Source organism: Falco punctatus (assembly GCF_963210335.1).
Source record: "Falco punctatus genome assembly, chromosome: 3".
In the NCBI taxonomy this organism is placed as follows: Eukaryota; Metazoa; Chordata; class Aves; order Falconiformes; family Falconidae; genus Falco; species Falco punctatus.
Genome location: NC_137582.1, coordinates 100,092,399 through 100,111,566, shown reverse-complemented (window position 1 = coordinate 100,111,566; position 19,168 = coordinate 100,092,399). Strand labels below are relative to the sequence as shown.

General features: G+C 39.1%; 1 protein-coding gene across 1 annotated transcript in view; it reads right to left on the bottom strand.

Annotated features, from left to right (window-relative positions):
* CDKAL1 (CDKAL1 threonylcarbamoyladenosine tRNA methylthiotransferase) overlaps nucleotides 1–19,168 on the bottom strand; it is a 428,463-nt gene that overhangs the window by 133,058 nt on the left and 276,237 nt on the right. Inside the window, exon 11 of the mRNA XM_080381401.1 lies at nucleotides 14,076–14,221. Within this exon, the coding sequence (XP_080237527.1) occupies nucleotides 14,076–14,221 (146 nt within the window). The remainder of the gene's footprint in view (nucleotides 1–14,075; nucleotides 14,222–19,168) is intronic.

The window sequence follows — 19,168 nt, the reverse complement described above, 5'->3', positions numbered from 1 at the left end:
GATGGTGGCAGCGCCTCAGGGATAACGCTTTTAAGAAGGGGAAAAACCCCTCTGGAATGGCAACTGCAGCTGGAGAGAAGAGTGAGACTATGTGAGAGCTGCAGACACCCAGCTCAGTGCAGGAGGAGGACACAAGGCTCTCCAAGAGCCAGAGCAGAGATTCCCTGGCAGCCCGTGGTGAAGACCATGGTGAGGCAGGCTGTCACCCTCAGCCCAAGAAGGTCCATGGGGGAGCAGTTCCCCACCTGCAGCCTGGGAAGGTCCATGGTGGACCAGCTCCCCACCTGCAGCCCACTGAGGTCCATGGTGGAGCAGATCCCCACCTGCAGCCCACTGAGGTCCATGGTGGAGCAGATCCCCACCTGCGGCCCAAGAAGGTCCATGGTGGAGCAGCTCCCCACCTGTGGCCCAAGAAGGTCCATGGTGGAGCAGCTCCTCACCTGCAGCCCACGGAGCCCATGGGGGAGCAGATCCCCACCTGCAGCCCATGGAGGATCCCACACCAGGGCAGGGGGTGCCCGAAGGAGCCATGACCCACAGGCAGCCCACACTGGGCCAGCTCCTGGCAGGGCCGGTGGCCCAGTGGGCAGAGGAGCCCAGGCTGGGGCAGGGCTGGGGACCCCGCAGGGACCCCCTGGGGCCGGCTGGGCCTGCGGGGCTGTGCCCTGCGGGGGGACCCACGCTGGGGCAGGGGGGAAGGGCTGCAGCCCTGGGAAGGACTCATGTTGGAGAAGGCCATGGAGAACTGTCTCCCATGGAGGGACCCCATGCTGGGGCAGGGGCAGTGTGAGAAGCCCTACCGCTGAGGAAGGAGCAGCAGAGACATCACGCAATGAACTGCTCGCAGCCCCATCCCTGTCCCTGCGCTGCTGGGGGGGGAGGCGATACGCTATGTCATAAATCTGGAGTTATCTGGAAAGGCAAACGTACAACAATTCAGTTACTAGTAGTAAAATCACATCATTTGCTACAACTTTTGTTTACTGTGTCCACTGGATTTTGAATTAAGCCACACATGTAAACTTCTCTTCATTACATACAACATTTTCCACACATCTGTGTTTCTGGTTTTTACTATGAATCCATAGTTTGGGAATGGTTTCAATTTGTATGGATTGTTGTTATGTCCACACTTTCAAAAATTTTAATGCCTTATTATTGATATGGAGTCACTCTGCTTCAAGTTAAAAACTTAATCTAATATAAAGAGAAGTTGATACAACACTGGGAGGCAGCTGGTAGGTAGGACCCGAGAGCATTTTCAGAGCAGATGGGCTGAATCCGATATGGACTGAATGGAGGAACAATCCTGTTCCTAAACCCACTTGTATGCAGATTCAGAACTGTCCTGCTTATTAGGAAAGATACAGAATATGGAAAACTAAACAGTAACGTTTCACCTATATTCTGTTTAGCTGATATGTGCTGAGAGGGGTTAATACGAAGCCACCTACAAAAGATATGAAAGTAGTTCAATTTCAGCAAAATGCTCCAAAGTAGTTAACATTTAAAAAATGTCAACAAATTAATAATTTTGTGCAGGAGTTTAACAAGTATTTGATGATCATCTACCATCATAAGGAGGTAAGAAAATAACCCGAACAAGTGGCAGGCAACATGGCTTCTCATTTTCCTTCATCTTAAATTTGTGCTAAAAACAATCCTCCAGGGGAAGCACAATTGCTCCCTGCTAATTTCTAATTAATGCCAACTGTCCAGGGATCACAGGCTTACACCCATGGGAGAATACAAGGTTAAAATTACCTTCTGCTGTGTGAGAGAGAAACCTTACCTCCCAACAGTCCCCAGGTACATACATAGAGTTGTGCAAGCCCTAACAAAAAAATTAAGGGAGGATGATATCCACATGCATAGGTACATGTTAAGAAGTATAAAGAAAGCAGATAAATAAATAAAAAGCCAAGTATTTTAAATGTGTTTCCCTGTTCTATGGCATGTGTGAACAACAGTGATTAGGAAGTAGAATGACTCAAAGATATTTGGCTTCAATTACATGAGGCTGTCAACGCTGAAATAGTGCTTTGCACTATTAAATGGCACTCTGCAAATTAGGGCTAGAGAATATCTGTTTGAAAGATACAGAAAATAATTTTAGGTAGTACCTATTCTAGTGATTTAAATACACTTTAACATTTCAAGACAGCTTTTAGAAGTTTTCTTAGAAGAGCTTCTGCACCGAGGATCAGACTTACAGAACATTTTCCCTTCTAGTCTTAGAAGAACTTGGGACACGGTTAATATTACTGCCGTGCTTAAATTCATAATTTATGACCACAGTCAAATGTTTAGGTGTTTAACTAAAATTAAGTCAATCCATAACAATGCATGCACCCAAGTACAATGCTGATAAAAGTCACAAAACCATGCCCAAACTTTTGATTAGTTCCTTATTCTACAGGGTTTCATTTACAAATTATTTTAAACATATTTTTGCTGATAACTATACTGGGTAAAGAAAACTTCTCTCCCACAACATTGAACTTACAACACACTGCTGCACCCATAATAATCATTTTATATACCGACACACACAAAATTAAGGCACATCAATTGTATTTACTAAATACAGCCACCAGAAAAAAAGCAAACCCCAAAACACATCCCCTGCATTTTCCATTGGGTGGATTTAAATTCCAATTTTCCTTTGTCTGTGTCTTGTCACATATTGTCACACCTATTCTGCTTATCACGCAAGATCATAATAAACTATGGTGAAAGTAACTTCAGACCCCAATTCATATGCAGATGCCAGTGGCTGATACAACGCCATGGCAGAACTCCCCAGCCATCATTCCTGACTGCCTGGAAAATACCTTCCACTACACAGTGTGCATGGGCTAGTACCTCAAGAGCTACATAAAGGAAGGTATCAGGTAGGTAGGGAAGCAGAAAGGAAGCAAAGATAAAAAGGTGATTTAGAGAAACCCTATTTGCTTCCTCCGGTTTGGAAACGAGAAACGTTTTAGAGTAGCATACCATTAAAAAAGAGGAATCTACTGCCATGTTTTTTCCAAGCTGTTACGATTTTATAACCAATGTCAGTGATCACACAATCACAAACTGAAATTAACACAACCAAGCAAAGCATGTGTTTTATCCTCCTCCATTCCAAAGCGTGTAGGTACACAGTATGTGACAGACGTGGATGAAATGAAACAGAAGTCTGGTTCCTCAAGAGTTCAGCGTTAGAACCAGTGTTTCCAGGTATTCCGTCTAACGGAGGTGGGGGAGGTCCAGGAGAATGTGCTATGTGGAAAAACAGTTTGCTGGCCACACTTCAGAGTCCAGCCGGCTGCCTTGGCAATTTTTAGGATTGAGTTTCTGAGTCCTTCAGTCCGCGGCATGGGAGCGGCCACCCCAGTACCGTAGAGAGATGCCACCAGCCTTGCTCAGCCCTGACCCATGGCTGCCTGCCTCTTGCTCCCTGGAGGCTGGGAAATGGCCACCCTCTGACAGGACATCTCTCGCCAAGCACTAGGGCTGAAAAATAACTGTGACCAGTAAGTGTGGGATGTACAAGCACAGATACAGCTGTAGAGCTCCAAATGACCGCAGGACCTGTTCTTCAGATGTGGTGTTTACTACTGCTGTAAATAAGCTGAAGGCTCATGCTGAAATTGAATTTAACAAAAATCCTTCAGTGGAGATAAACAATTCAGAGAGATCAGAACCTGCCTTTAATATGAAGCTTTTTGTGGGACACTGATTCAAATCCACCAGGGTTAGTAATGCCCAGAAGTTATTACCCCAGGGGTGACTGTGAGTCTGTGCGGAATCGCGTTCTGATCTCAGAAGTTGTCTCTCCTGCTAAGGGTCATGGCTCATTTGAAGGCCAAGCAAGGGAGACATCTCACACAGCATCCAGAAGACAATTAATTTCTATGACCTCTGGGTTTTGCCAATAAATATTTTATCCAGATTTAAGAAGAAATGGAGACACTCCAGCTTTATGTTCTCCTGTGCATATGGTGTTTGGACACAGTAACTTATTTTCCAGCTTGAACTTACATCTGAATCACAAATTTCCGGTAAGTGTATTGACAAGAATTTACATTGCTTCTTGTGCCTTTACATACGACCATACGTGCATTATTGTCCTCCTGATATGAAGTAATTTAACACCTGTATTGTAGCAATTTCTCCTAGTAAACAAAATGAGAATTCTACATCATGATGAGAAACAAAACATAAAGATAAAAAACTGTCAAGTGCAAGCGATAAGCGATTCAGTTGTGGAAAATAAACTTTCACTACTCTTCTGCATGAACCTTTTAAAATGTCAGGTTTGCACTTACTTTGCCATGTAATAAGTGAGAACTTTACAACTATAAATTTCATTCTCATTATAAAGAGGTGAATCATCAACTCATGAGTAGAATTTACAGACCAATATAAGATGCACATGAATATGAAGCTGAGGTTCCCCAAAGTAATTTATATCATAGCCCACAAATGAATGTATACAGAAAACTTCTGGGTAGCAGAATTATCACGTCTCTTGCATGCAATGGTGTTTTAATTGTATAGCTATACTTTTAAAGAGGTTTAACAACTTCTGTGTATTTGCACTTACTAGTTTTCATCATTTCAGCATTTTAGGGTTACAGAAGATATCTATTAAAGGTACTTATCAGCTACAGAAGTATTGCATTTTTTATTTCTTCAATCATTCTTTCCAACATACTTTCCCTGAAAGCTTGACACAAATGTAACTTCACTCAGTTCTAATCAGCTGGCCAGCTACCACCTTCATCAAAAATTCTTTTGTGCCATATTGTTCTATACGATCAAAATAATATGGCTTACAAAATTAATTTATTACTTAGCACTATGCTGAAAATCAGAAAAATGTACACACGTAAACGAAGAAATACTTTATTTTTTTAAATGTCTTGAATCTGAAAATTTTATACCATCATCAGAATTTTCACATCTGAGCACTGTAAGGCAGACACATGCATCTTATATTTGTATGTGTGCTAATGGGCTAACACAGTAAATACTTAAGTATCTTAACGCATGTTTGGAAATCTTAAATGCTCAGCAGCAAATTAAACCCAAGAACTATATGTCAAATCAATCTGTTATTAAGCAAATAAACATGAACTGAAGTTCTTACTGTTTTAAAAACAAATTAGACTCCCCCCAGTTCCATTCTAAGTTCTGACCTAGATGTACAATTCCTTCCTTTCAAACGTACTACAGATTTCATATCACTACTTCCAAAAAACCACATTCACGTGCCCCCAGGGAGAAAAGAAAAAAGAAAAAATATACCATCTTGCTACACTTAAGAAACTGGGAATTGGATGCACTTTACTAATTCCTACTCTTCTTGTCTAACAACAATCCCACTAGGATTTTGCATTAGAAAACTGTAGATAAGATTTCCCAGAAAAAGGAAAGCCTAACCATAACTACATACAGAAAGTACCACTCTAAACAACTTCACCAGTTATATTTAGTAAAAGAAGTAAGCCAGCTTCTATGACGTGTAAAATAATAGGACTAAGTATTTATTTCTATGTATTTAATAAGGAAGCACATCTTTTGTCTCCAGCAACTGTTCAAAAAAGTATTCCTCCAAAATTTGGCCAAAGCAGAACATCACATTGTTGTGACCTCAGAGCATCTGAAGGACGAGTGTCCTGTGTGCCCGCTAAGCCAGCACCCACAGCAAGCTGTGCTCATCCCGGGCTCTCCCCAGGCTTCACCTTCCAGCTTCTACTATGGGAGTGGAACAGTAGCTGGAGAGCCAGAAAAAAACCCCAACCTTCTCACAACGATTCTCTATCTCTGGAAAAATATGTGTATTAATTAGAAGGGAATGCTGTAAAAGAGCAGAACCATGCACATGCTGCTTAAACACGACAGCAATGCAGAACTGAATTGCTCCAGAAGCTGAAGAGGCTTCAAATCAAAAAATATGGAGCATATAGATGTTTTGAAATCATAGTTTCCTAAACAGTATCTTCGCAAAAATAAACAGGCTGAAGTTACATTTAGTGCCATCTGATCTTCAAAGCCGTCTGTAACTTTAGGATTACTCTATGGTAACATCACAGAGCGTGACTCAACGCGGACCTCAGTATTTGCATGTGTACATCCTCAGGCTAAGTATGTTCAGCACATGAACCAGCAACACGGTAAGCCACAAGAAAATGGGAACTGTAGCCACACGCCTGCTGTGAGGTTGGGCAAATACTGTAGCTGTAGGATATGCACATGCAGAAAACAAATATTTATTACAAGGAGTACTGTTACCATGTCATGCACTGCGTATCTGCTCAAAAAAGGTATGATTCTCTTTAAGAAACACAGATTCTGAAAAACGAGCATGGTGAACTGTCAAAGGAATATCCCCATGGGCTTTTAGCTTTATTTTCCCACACATATAAAAGACCTGTAACACCCCTAATTAATGATAGCCGTACCCGTGTGCTATAGTCCTCTGAGCTGACTCAGTCACTTTCCTTATGGAACAGTTCTAGGTCCGTGCACTTTACAATCTCATTTAAACCTGAATTCAGTTGGCTGGAAGAAGCAATTGGCATGAAAAGGTAAGCAAGGATGAGCATAACAGTGAACAGCAAATATTTGTGTTTTGTTTTGTTTTTTTTTAAAGTATCTTACGGGAACCAAATGCTTGTCTTTTATATTAATTACAGTTATTAAGAACAGAATCTAGTGTAAAAATACTACACACACTTCACTCCCAACGCTTCTTGTGGGTACACGAGTAAGTAAAACCTAACTACTTTTAAGGAAACATCCCTGAAACTTCAGAAAACCCATCGCACCATTACTTGCATACACTTTAGAGTAAATAACTTGTAAAGTGAGACACAGAACAGTGCTCCCAGTAGGAAAAAGTCACACTATATCAAAGGAAATTATTTTTATTGATCTTTAAGATTCTAAAAGGAGAAAACCTGAACTTTTAGAGAACATTGTCTTTAAAACTTCTGCTATACACCCTGTGTGTTTTCAAAAGACTTCTGTCAAGCTAGAAACACAAGTGAGGCTGGTTTTTTTTAGTCATACAGCCACAGACTTTAGTAATTTTTTATCTATACACACATATAATAAAGTAAAGGCTGTAAAGGGAACTTGACAAACATTCATGTTGTTCAATACAGACAAACCACAGCTAACTTGTTATTAAGAGACATTTTTTTTAAGTGCCTATAGTAAAGTTCTACAAGTAACAACCGCAACAAGTCTAATGCAATTTCCACATTACCCCAACTTCAGCTGCAGGTTTTAGTTCACCTTCCAGCAAATGATGTTTTCCCCCAGCACTGTTACAGAATGAGTTTAATGGTCAGAGTTTACAAGGCATGAGACCACCAGAAGTATAAGAAAGCATGCACTTCTGGCAGCCGCTGTCCTGACACACAAGCAACAGAATAACTCAAAGCCTACAGCCCAGAAAACTCTAATATCCTTGATGCATTTGGCATGCAAGACTATGCTATAAAATGGTGACTAGCAATTTATAAAGTGGCAACAGATCTAATGATGTGAACCACGGCAGTGAGAGGTCTCTCCATGAACTAACTGAAATCTGATTCAACAATCTGTAAAACAGTGAAGACATGAGATTAAAAAAATGCAGATATTTGTAAGCAGCCTTTCTTCCCTTCATCCATTCCTGCTTCCAGGAGATCTTCTCAGTATATCCCCTTGCTGGAAAATACAGGTACAGTAGCATTTGCTGAAGAAAGGGCAAAGTGCAGTACAAGCCAAAATGGAAAGATTGCCCTCCTAAAACAACATTCAGCTTGCTTGGAGTAATGTTAAAGCAACAAAAAAAAGCTATCCTGGAATGCCTAATGTTCGTCTCTCCCCAGTCAGTACCAAAGAAAAACATACTTTTTAAATTTAGGGAGTTAGACATCACCAAATATTCAAAATATCCTATTGAAATCAATGGATCTGCAAGTGTTCAGCACCTTTGAAACTTCTCACCTACTTGTACCAATTTCCATGACCTTGTGAATCAAATGCAAGGCAGGAAGACTTATAAATTTAGCAGCTGGTTTATTTGAGACCAAATTTACATTTCACGACACCCAAAGACAACTAATCCTGTGGTAAAAGCAGCTTGTAGTCCACCAGAGATTACACCACTGATTACTTGGGTGAGTCCAGACACAAACTTAAACCTACTTTTGTGCTGTGTCTGTTTGGTGGAAAAAAACCCCATGTTTTAGTTTTTGGTGTCAATTCAATACTTTTTACAAACACTCAATTCATTTAAAACACCAAAAAAAGAGACACACATTTGGTAAAGTGATTAGCTCAGACTCCAAGCGTAGACAAAAGACAAAGAGTCTAGAGACTGAGGTATAAAATTACAGATAAGTACCAAATAGACTCAGCAATTTCTTAGCAGAAAACTTCATAAGGATTTTAAACAGATGACATTTGCATTTGCAGTAGTTAGACTGACAGAACAGATGTACTAAAACCCATTAAAAAAAAGCCTAAATCTGAAAGACTTGTCACGGTTTGTTAGGGCCGCAATTTGCACATCTGCAAAATGAGCTCAGCGGTGTCTCTCCCTGAGAAACAAACGCGCATTTTCAGAAAGAAAGTGAAACACATTCATGCTGAAAAGAAACCCCAAAAAAACAAAAAACCAAGTTCCAGTCTACTTCATAATTACCTGGATTTTGAAAGCGAGTAGAAAAATGTATATAAAAATAGTAAATGGTTATTTTAGAATTATTCTACTTATTGCCTTCAAATTCCAGTTTCAGTAACTGGCAGGGTAATGATGAAGACAATACCACTGCCACAAGACCTGGGGTAGCTTCATAACCGCAGGTCGTCTGGAATAGCTGCTAATTTGATGATGACTCATTTAGCCGTTTACCTTTCAATGTGGACTTAATAAATATTTAAGAGCTAACTACATGGATATCTTTTGAAAAAAAAAAACACAGTTACAAATTAACTACAGTGCTTGGAATTTTCTTGATCATCCAAGTAACAGTATTTAGAAACAAACTTTTGGGAAGATACTTCTTCCCTGTTCATGATTTTGGTAAAAAATCAGAAAATAGAGAAAATCTTTGAGCAGAAGACTTCTGGATGGCAAGATGCTCGCACAAGAAATACAGAGAGAGACTGTGACAAATAGCTGATTGCCTACATAAGCTTTTATGGTACGTGTTACGATGCCTAGATAAGAACAAGGTTGTAACAAAAGGCTAGAACCTGGGAAACGAATTACTGCTTGAGCAATTGCTCCGAAAGGCAAGAGCAGCCGTACTGAAGCATACTGGACAAAATTCTAGTGAGAAAGCGGAATGGGAAAAGTGTCGTCCAGACACTCCAACACTACTGTGAAAGCCAAGGCCAAAGTGGATACGGAGCGCAATGGGGAGCCCACCTTGCTCCAGCCACACCGCTCTACCCCGAGCCGCCTGTCCCAACCGCCAAGCCGACGCAGCCTGTGCCGCTGCAGCAAGAGACAAAAGTCACGGCAGATCAAAAGAAACGCGAGGCAGTCACTGCTGAATCCCCCAAAATCCTTAAACACAGAGTTAGGAGGTGGCCTAGGAAGCTGCTGAAGCTACCATCTGATGGCTGAGCTCCTTGTAAAGCAACACGGAGGAAGGGGGCTTCCCTGAAAGCCAGCTGTCCCCAAGGACTACATTACACCTTCTCTCCATTTCGACAATTATCTCCACTTTTTTCAGATGTTCAGCAGCTGTCTGGAATTCCTGGGCAACTAAAATTTGAGTTTACACCCGAGTGATTAATCTTCATTCAAGCTCATGACTTATTTTCCCCTGCACCCATTTACTTTTGGTCCTTTACTCTTTTTCCAACTGCTTGTAATTATGTACCTACATATACTGAAAAATTGATAACTGATTACTGCTAAAAGTAACAGAGGTTAGGGCTGGCTTGCTAGCAGGTCTGATTTTAATGGAGGAGAGAGAAATAGTGCGAAAAAGAACAGGACTTTCTGCCTGACAGAACTGTAACTTCTCCCCTCTGGCAGCCTAAGCTCTGGCTTTCAGATGACACTGGAAAGCTCAGACGTTTCCAGTATGAATTATGAGACAATCTCAAGGGAACAGCAGCAGCAGCCACCCACAATTAATATTATGCTTCTTAGAACACAAATAAAAACAAATTACAAGGCAAACCCAGCTTTCCTCAGCATTATGCTATTTCCCAAACCAGAAAGGTATAGTGTTTCAGCCTAGCTCTAGATTTCCCTCCCTTTTTTATTCGTCTAAATTTTGGTTTTACAATTTTCTTACTTTATCAAGAAGCAGTAATAGGGAAAGATTAATACAAACTTTTTCAAACATCATACTCGCTTCACAAACCAGAAAGGTAAGAGAATACAGTACGGTCAACAACAGCAAACAAGGAATTTGGAAAGCACATTACCAGTCTAAGGGTTTGTTTAAATGGGTATATATTCACATTGCTGATTATTCAAGCAATTACAGAATATGACATTCAGATCTCAGGTTTCTTTGACTAAAATATATTCCAGTTGTTTGCTTTTATCAGCAAAAGTAAATTTCAGGGGATTAACTTTCAAAACTTCAAGGTAATTAAAGCAGTCTTGCTCTTTTTGCAACTACAAACATCACCTTTTAGAAAATATAATTTATGCTGAATCTTGAAAGTTGAGATCACATGAAAAACAACTCACATTTTGATATAACAACACAACAGCTAAAAGACTTTCTGATACGGGAGTAGATTGGTCTCTGGGTTAAATTTACAAAGCCGCAATCTCTAAAGATCTTGCACTTAGTTGCAAACACATTGAAATTAGTATCTCACCCAGGAATCAGGAATTGCGAGATTCCTAATGACTATGGACTAGGGCACTAGTCCCCCCAGACGATGCACAGGTTGTACAGGGTCACCTTCTAAATTAATCAGCGCATCCTCATTTCCGCTATGCTGTTGCTCTCCAACATAGTTTACAAATAAATTCTCTGTAAATATATATATACACACACATATCGTATCCGTAGATCAGCTACTGACCTATCAACTGCATAACAGTATTTTTCTGAATATCTGAATTTTCAGTGCAAAAAAGTACAACATAACAAAGAAGGAACTATTTAAAAAGGATAAACCAAGACTTCTGCAGTTCAGTTTTTCAGTTGAATGTATTTGTTTGGCTGGCCTTATATTCTATACTTTTGCTACTGTTCTTCATAATAAGCCAAAAATGTTGTCACCTGGCTGGGGAGAGTGGCCCTAAAAACCAAAGCGATGCATATCAAAAGACTGCAGTAGAACATCAATATTCATTAAGTTAGTTTCTAGGGTTCCTGCCTGAAGAAAGAGTCCTCAAAGAGAAGAAAAAAGTGACACGTCTAACTTCACAGTCTCAGAGGGTCTAGAATGCTCCATTCTTTTTTTAAAAAGTGAGATTCAGTGCCAAAAGTAATAGCTTTGGAGTACCCTAGCTTCTCGGTGAGGCGCTCTGTGCTCAGCAGGAGATGGGTAACACCCGCTCACCGAGGGAGCCAGCTCCGCAGCCAGTCCTGGCTCTCCAGAGGAGGAAAAGACCTTTGCTCCTTCTTCTGGGAGAAAAACATGCCAGAGTGTTTTGTTGGCCTGATTGAGAAAAGAAGGATTCAGGAATCACTCGGTATCTTTGGGGTTCCAAACCCAACGAGATGACACGGCTCATTCCTTTCCTTCTTCCCTTCATTTTTCACTTGCCGTGCTTCATTTCTATTTGCTTAGGTGCTTGAACTCAAGTTAGTAAGCATTTAAATGATAACCGTATAATTCCTTGATGAGTGGCTTTTCTTCTTCAGCAGGTCAGCCTATGCAATTACGGGTTTAATAGAGTTTTAGGTGAAGATACTATCAGAGCAGATGCCACATTTTAGAGACAAAGGTGCCAGTTGGAATCTGCTGATAACACCCTGTACATTTTGTGTGTAGGAAGCTTCTAGATGACTTTATGGCCCTAGCAGTTGAAAAAGGAGATATAGGGGGTTCTACTTTTGCTTTATTTTTCCTTTTTGATAAATGGAAGATGGAAATAATCCCTTTGGCTATTAAAGTAGTTCAAACACATATTTAATTTTAGCTATTCTGGCTCTGGGCTCTGGGGTTGTCTGCAGCAATGTTAAGTCCTGGCAAAGTTTGTGCTGAGATCTTTATGGGAATATCTATACAGGAATGTAATAGCTGGCTGCTGCCATAAGAGGAGAGACTACAAATTAAGACACTATGCTCTTAAGTGCAAAGGGGGGGCAGGGAATTAATTTTACAGATGTGCACATGTTCAAATATCCGAAACATTTTCTCTGCCTTGCATAGCTTCCTCATCCTGATGCCATATGGTGCAAAGAATTTTCCATCTTAATATTTGGAGACTGTTTTCTAACAGGAACTACTAGATAATTTGGTAGTTTCTTAATAAGGAGGATAAGTAAAGTTTATTATTATTTAAAATTAAGATATCAAACCAATTATTTCTTCCTTGTTAAGTTCACTACAAAAAAGCCTGTGGAAAAAGACGTATGTCATAGATTACTGCATATTCAATGACCAGCTGTTTTAAATTTGGATATTAAGTAATTCACTCTTTTCTGTGTGTAAGAGCTGAATGATTTAATAAATTCCCATATGCCCCAACATGTGCCAGCTATACTAGGTTATCGAAAATCCAGATGCTGTTATGATAATAGATGCCAATTCTAAAACTACTGAAGAGACTAATGAATCCGCTTCAAGTCAACTAAGACATAAACTGACACAGTTCCCACTTAAGATACGTGGGAATACAATGTATCTGTTAATTAAAAACTAACTCGAACCCACAGTCACAGGAAAATTAAGTTCCAAGAAATCATGTGCATTTTTTAGGGTGGAAAATCAGTGTCCAATCAACCTGTATGAAGACAAGCAGCTCCACTCCATCAGCTGCCTGACAGGACACAGGCACATCTATAAACTACATCCTATAAACTACACAGAGTTTGCAAAGTAGATTCCATCGTGTCACAGTTTGCTTTTCTTTCTTGCATATCATAATTCCCACGGAGCCCTTCGCATAATGCGTTCTACATAGGTAGACTGCTGGATTTTCCAATGATCATGAAAAAGTGATTATGAAAATTTGCTTCTTTTATGTGCAAGTATTTTAGTGCAATTTAAGAACTGAAGGTACAACTCCACTAGCTTTAATTCATTTTAAACAAGCACACAAACAACAACAACAACAAAAAAATCAGATCAAGAGAGAAAGTAGCCAAACAAGGTAACAGAAATAATCCTCCAGACAGCTATTTTAAGGACAATCAATTAGAGAAATATCCATCAAAATATGTCACTATTAAATTGTAAAAGGTATAAAGACTTCCTTGGATATTAAATTACCACTTGTAGTTACAAAAGCTTTGCAGGTGAATGTAACTACCATCTTCAGGTCAGCATAAGTAAACACATTGTGACACCCTCTTTTATTTCTCACTATTAGCTCTGTTCTAAAGGAAGTAATTTTGAAATAATCCTAGAAATCATCAGTCCCATAAGCAAGATTAGAGTATTACTATATCGATGTAAATGTGCATCAGCTATAGGACATAAAATACTTATTAAAGAAAAAAACAAACAAAAAAAATCAACAAAACACAAACCAACTCATTCATATTTGCTGGAGCTGGATCATCTCCAGTACACAAAGTATACAATGCTCAAAAGCCACATTAAAGACGACTTCAATAACTTCAACTTCAAGCAGTCTATATATAGTAGCTTAAGTATAAAAAAATAATATAAGAATGTATTATTTGAAAAAGATTAGGAATATATTGACAAATTAAAAGCATGTCATGCAGAGATTTAAGATGCTTATAAAAGCTCAAGCAAAGAGGCAAACCACATCAAGGGGCTTCCAGAAAACTCTTTGAAAGCTTAAAGAAGCGCATTCTTTTTCTTACCTTAATTATGAAGTTGCAAGTAATTGTGTTTTCAGCCACATGTTCTTGACATTGCAAAAAACCCGACACTGTTATTTTCTCAAATATTAGTAGACTTACTTTTCTTTAAGGAAATCCACTACTTGTTTGAAGTCTGCCACACAGTATTCTCTTTTCATGTCCATGAGCACACTGTCAGAGGCTGACTGGACTGGTATGTGCAGAAAAGCATATACTCTTGGATGGTTGAGAATCTTTGCCATTTCCTAAGAGTTATTAAAAAAGAAAGAATAAGCTTTAAAGCAGCATGGAAACAACACACAAAACTAATTTAAATTAATACATGGGCTAAGTAGCAGTAGTAATACTTCTGAAACCCAAACGATACTGAAACAGTAGGGACAGGTGAAAATACCTGGAAGTAATTTTGGTTTTTTTTTAATTTGAAAATCAGAACAAAGCTATGGGGTTGCATTTCCTTTGAGATGGGGACAACATTCCCTACATAGTACTGGTTATTCAGTTAAAACAAAATTTTAGAAGCAAAGTATTGTGAAAGTTGGTGATTTCAGACAGTGGCCGTTTCCAATTTCAGAAGATGGCAGGGTGAGCTGCTCTCTTGACAGAGTCAAGTACAGAGTCAAGTAAGTTCTCAGATACCAATAACAGAATGTCTCTAATTGGAGAACCCTTAAAGTTGGCAGTTTGCTAATTGAGGTGTATCTGGCCATTTGCAAACCTGCCCCAATACTGGTCTGAAATATGTTACTTGTGTTATTTCAGAGATAAGACTCCAGGAGTTAAAGCTAAGTGGCTACAAAATGTATAGAACTAATCGGGGGGCAGCTAAAAGCATGATGACATCTTGAAAAGAGACAAAGGATGTTATACATCTTGTACAAGTCCAAAAGGTCAGAAAGAAAACAAAGTAAAGGTAATAACAAAATGCAAACAGGACCCCAAATCAAAGCCAAACCAGCCCCGTGACTGAGGATTGGCAGGGTGGTGGAACGTGAGATGGAGAATAGATGATGGTGGTCACGTTTCTTTCATTTTTCTTATTTATACAATTAAGGACATACAGTCTAGCAAGAAAATTTAAATATTTTTTTAAAGTTGAGACAAAACGGCATCTAGAGTAAGTGCAATATGGTACGATATGGCCTGTTAATCTTGACCTTGCAAAAAATAAGTGAACTCGGACAAAGAACCACATTATATGCCCGCTCAGTTTTGCACGGACGGTGTCCCCTTGCCCGGCCCACAGTGAGCACACAGGGCACTGGCGAGGGGCGAGCACCGCACTGCCTGCTCAGCTGCCCCTGCACTCTGCATGCTCCAGGCAGGCTCCTCCGACCATTTCTCCTTTCCACTTTGACAGCAGAGATACTATGTCTGACGACACATACTGCTGCCAGATTGAGTTGCGAAGCTGCAATTATTTACAATTTCTTTCCAGATCATTAACCCGCAATATTTGTCAGACATCTAGGTTTCCCCTCTGTTTCTACAAAGTTGGCCTAGGTTGTTCAAAGAGAAGGTAAATACCCTTGTACCTTTCCACTTTCAAGCACCCTCCTTTAAAAAGCATTGACTTTTAGCGCAAGAAATAAAAACCACTCTCTCGACATACACCTCTCATCTGACCAACATCTGTGTGTAAAACCCCAGCTCTCCCAAATCACTTTTGAAAGCCGTTCTGAAAGTTTCTAAGATCCTATTACATAAATGCCTAAGAGAAGTGGTTACATTATTCAGTGGAATATCTACTCAGGTACGTAAAGCAAACATTACAGTAATGACTAACGATAACGGAGGGCATACCATTTGATGCACAGAAAGGCTGTGTGCAGTGAACCCGGCTTCTGGCTTCATGAATAAAAGAGTACAGAAAAGGCCACCATGCACCCATACAAACTTGATGTGTCTGTTTCAAATGGAATCATTTGCCTATGCCCTTAATAATTCTTTCAGGTGTTCAGCTACAATCTATTTGCAAAATGAAACGGTGTAAAATAAAGTAACAAAATGAGGAAAACTTTCCTTCTCTTTCAAGTGTTACAAAATACTGTTAAATGTAGTTCATATGAAGCATCCTAGTAGTCATCTGTGATTTTTTTTGCTTATCAGTAATAAAATATGTTTCTAAAATATGAGAAATGGCAAAAGGGCTGGACCCTAAGCTATGTACCACAAGCCTATTATTCTGCTTATCTCTGTTCAAAGCACTTCAATCTTCAAAACCAGATTTATAAGAAACCAATAAAAGTCAAGTTTCATAGTATGTTTGTGAATCTGCCAAGTTGTTAAAAATAACTCACCCAATAACACAGGAAAAAATTTAATTCTTTCTCACTCCTCTCAAATTTGGCATCTTCTGAATAACAGCCTCTTCAATATGTGACCACTTTGTGAATTCTTTCTGAAGGTAATAAAGTATTTATTAGAATTCTAGCTACAAAAGTGCTGGTTTATTCCAGATTTTGTAAGGATGAGAATCATTTGATAGGAAAAAAATGGATTTCTATCCCATACAAACATGGGGAATATTACATTTACAAATTTAAGATTTTGTTCTTTCCCCTTTGCATTTATACTAAACGACACTTACTTTTTAAGCGTTTTTCTAACCTTAAAACAGGGATTGATTCTTTCCATCATAGTAGCCACTTTTTTTGTTTACAAAATTAGCCACACGTTGCAGGCCAACAGGAACTAATAACTATAATAACAAAAAAAAGGATAACTACCTTCTATTCACCTGTGTTAAAGACACCATACATTGTAAAGAATAAGAAACTACTTTATTTTACCACAAAGTTTTGAGTTTTGAAGTCACCAGTGAGGAAATTCTCTAATTATGGGAAAATGGTGGTTTTATTTGTCCTCCTGTCTTCTTTGCATTAAAAAAAAAAAATGAAAATTTTCCTGCCAAGTATGAAATGTGAAAACCAAATCCTAACATCTAAAAACTGCTTTCCTATCTGGAGGATCTGAGAAAAACATCCAGCCAATTCGAAACTCACTAGCTGCTTATCTTAGAGCAACACGCAGAATCCTGCTGGTCTCCCATCTGATCTGCTCCAGCAGGATGCGGCCAAGAGGGAGCTGGCAGCTCCACTTTCTGTGAGAGGAACTACACCGATAGCGCTCAGCAGCCACAGTGAAACAAGCCTCCAGCCAGAACTGCTCCTTCTAGTCATTCCCCATTTATGAAAAAAAGAAATCACATGGTTTCTGCAATCACTAGTGTCGGTATCTCTCAGGGTTAATGACAACTATTGTCATTGGAAGTCATTTCCCTTGGTTCTGTACGAACGGGACACAAAATACCTGGCATTAACTAATAAAACTTTTCAACTGTCCCTACAGTTCCCTGTATGCAGTAAGAGCCAGGAATATAAGCTCAAATATATTATTGACTAGTCCAATGGATCATCTTCTTTTAGAGAGACGCCCATCAGTCCCTCAATATCAATGATCTTGCATTCTTTAGAGTAAATGGCTTGCCATACCATCAGAAATGCACATACAACACACCCCTTACATATCTGGAAACCCTAACGCAGCCCAGCTGCTGTGGTCACCAGTTCCAGCTACGTTCTAGACACGCCAAGTTCCTTCTAGAGAAGACGAGGTTGCAAACAACTCATTCTACTGTGAAGTGCTTTCTTTGCTTTCTTTCTATGTCAAAAGCTACACAAAATATGCTGCATGTGCTTTAAGCACTGAAGTCCTATTGAGTACATTCCTCTATCTGCAGGCATAGGTCTGAATAAAAGCTCCTACTAATAATCTGTTTTCTTACCAAGTACTTTAGGACCATAACTATTAACTTGGTGAATTTAGCAGAAGACAAATTATTAACACAAGACAGAAATACCTGATGACCGACTGTTTCTTCGTAATTCACTTTTAAGTACCACTGGTGTTCTCAAATTTACCTTTTATAACCAGAAACTTGGTTTAGCAGAATTTAGCAGAACACAAATTATTATTAACACAAACTGAACAGAAGATAGAAATACCTGATGACCGACTGTTTTTTCGTAACCCACTTAAGTACCACTGGTGCTCTCAAATTTACCTTTTATAACCAGAAACCTGGAGTGCACGGTTCAGAAGGAAACAGAATAATGAACTAAACAGAACTTCTGCATGATTACATCAGAAATCTGGATAAATCAATCTTCCAAACTTTTCAAGTGTTAGGATATAAATATCACATTCTAACCCAGTGCTTTAAGGTAAGATTGTTCCAGTCTTCCCTTTTACTCTCCTTACCCCTAAAACTACACTGAAGTACATTACCACATAGGATTGATTAAATTATAGCTATGTGCTGAACAGTCATACTTAGTCAATGCTGACAGATTTTCCCACACCACAGATTGCACACAGAACACTAGATTTCATCACTTAATAAAACTATTAGTTAATATCCCAGAGAGAACTTGAAGGATATCATGGGCTAATGCATACTTGTACTTTACAGTGTCTCAACATTCTAAGCTAAACATCTGTTTCCTGCTGGTTTTTATAAATATATATAATTATATTTTTTTTACAAAGTGCTTTGCATTACTAGATATAATTGCATATTTCAGTTAGAAGGAAAAATGCAATATAGAATTTTACTTCCATCTGGAAACAATAAACAAACAACTTTTTGAAATTATACAACTGTGAAAGAAAATTTCTGTCTTTAATCATGACTGAAACAGCTGATTGCCTTTTCCCCCCCATCCCCTGGAATCTAATAATAGGTCTATGAGCAAAGGGAAGGACTACATGAAAACGACATTTCATGTAGGAATGAAAAGGTCAAAGAGTAGCACAATTTGTTTTAAGTTGATTTTACAAAAAATAAAAGTCATCTATGCTTGGAATCTAAAAATGTATGTGAAATATCCTTTAGGATACTGATCACATTGGGAATAATTTTTTTTCTAGTTCTTAGCAGCTGGAGTACATCAAGGCACATTGCCAGAAAGATTTTTATCTAGTCAGTGCATTTTATCCTAGCAATTACAATACACAACTTTAACCACCTAACCAGAAAATCACTCCTTCTGTTTGTAATGACACCATGTGCAACCACAGAGAATCACAGAGGCAATAAGCATCACTATCTGTGCATCTTCATGGCAGTACCAGCAAGCTGTTCAGGCAGCAACTCTTTCCCCTAACTAAAAGTAGGCAAAAATCCAGGA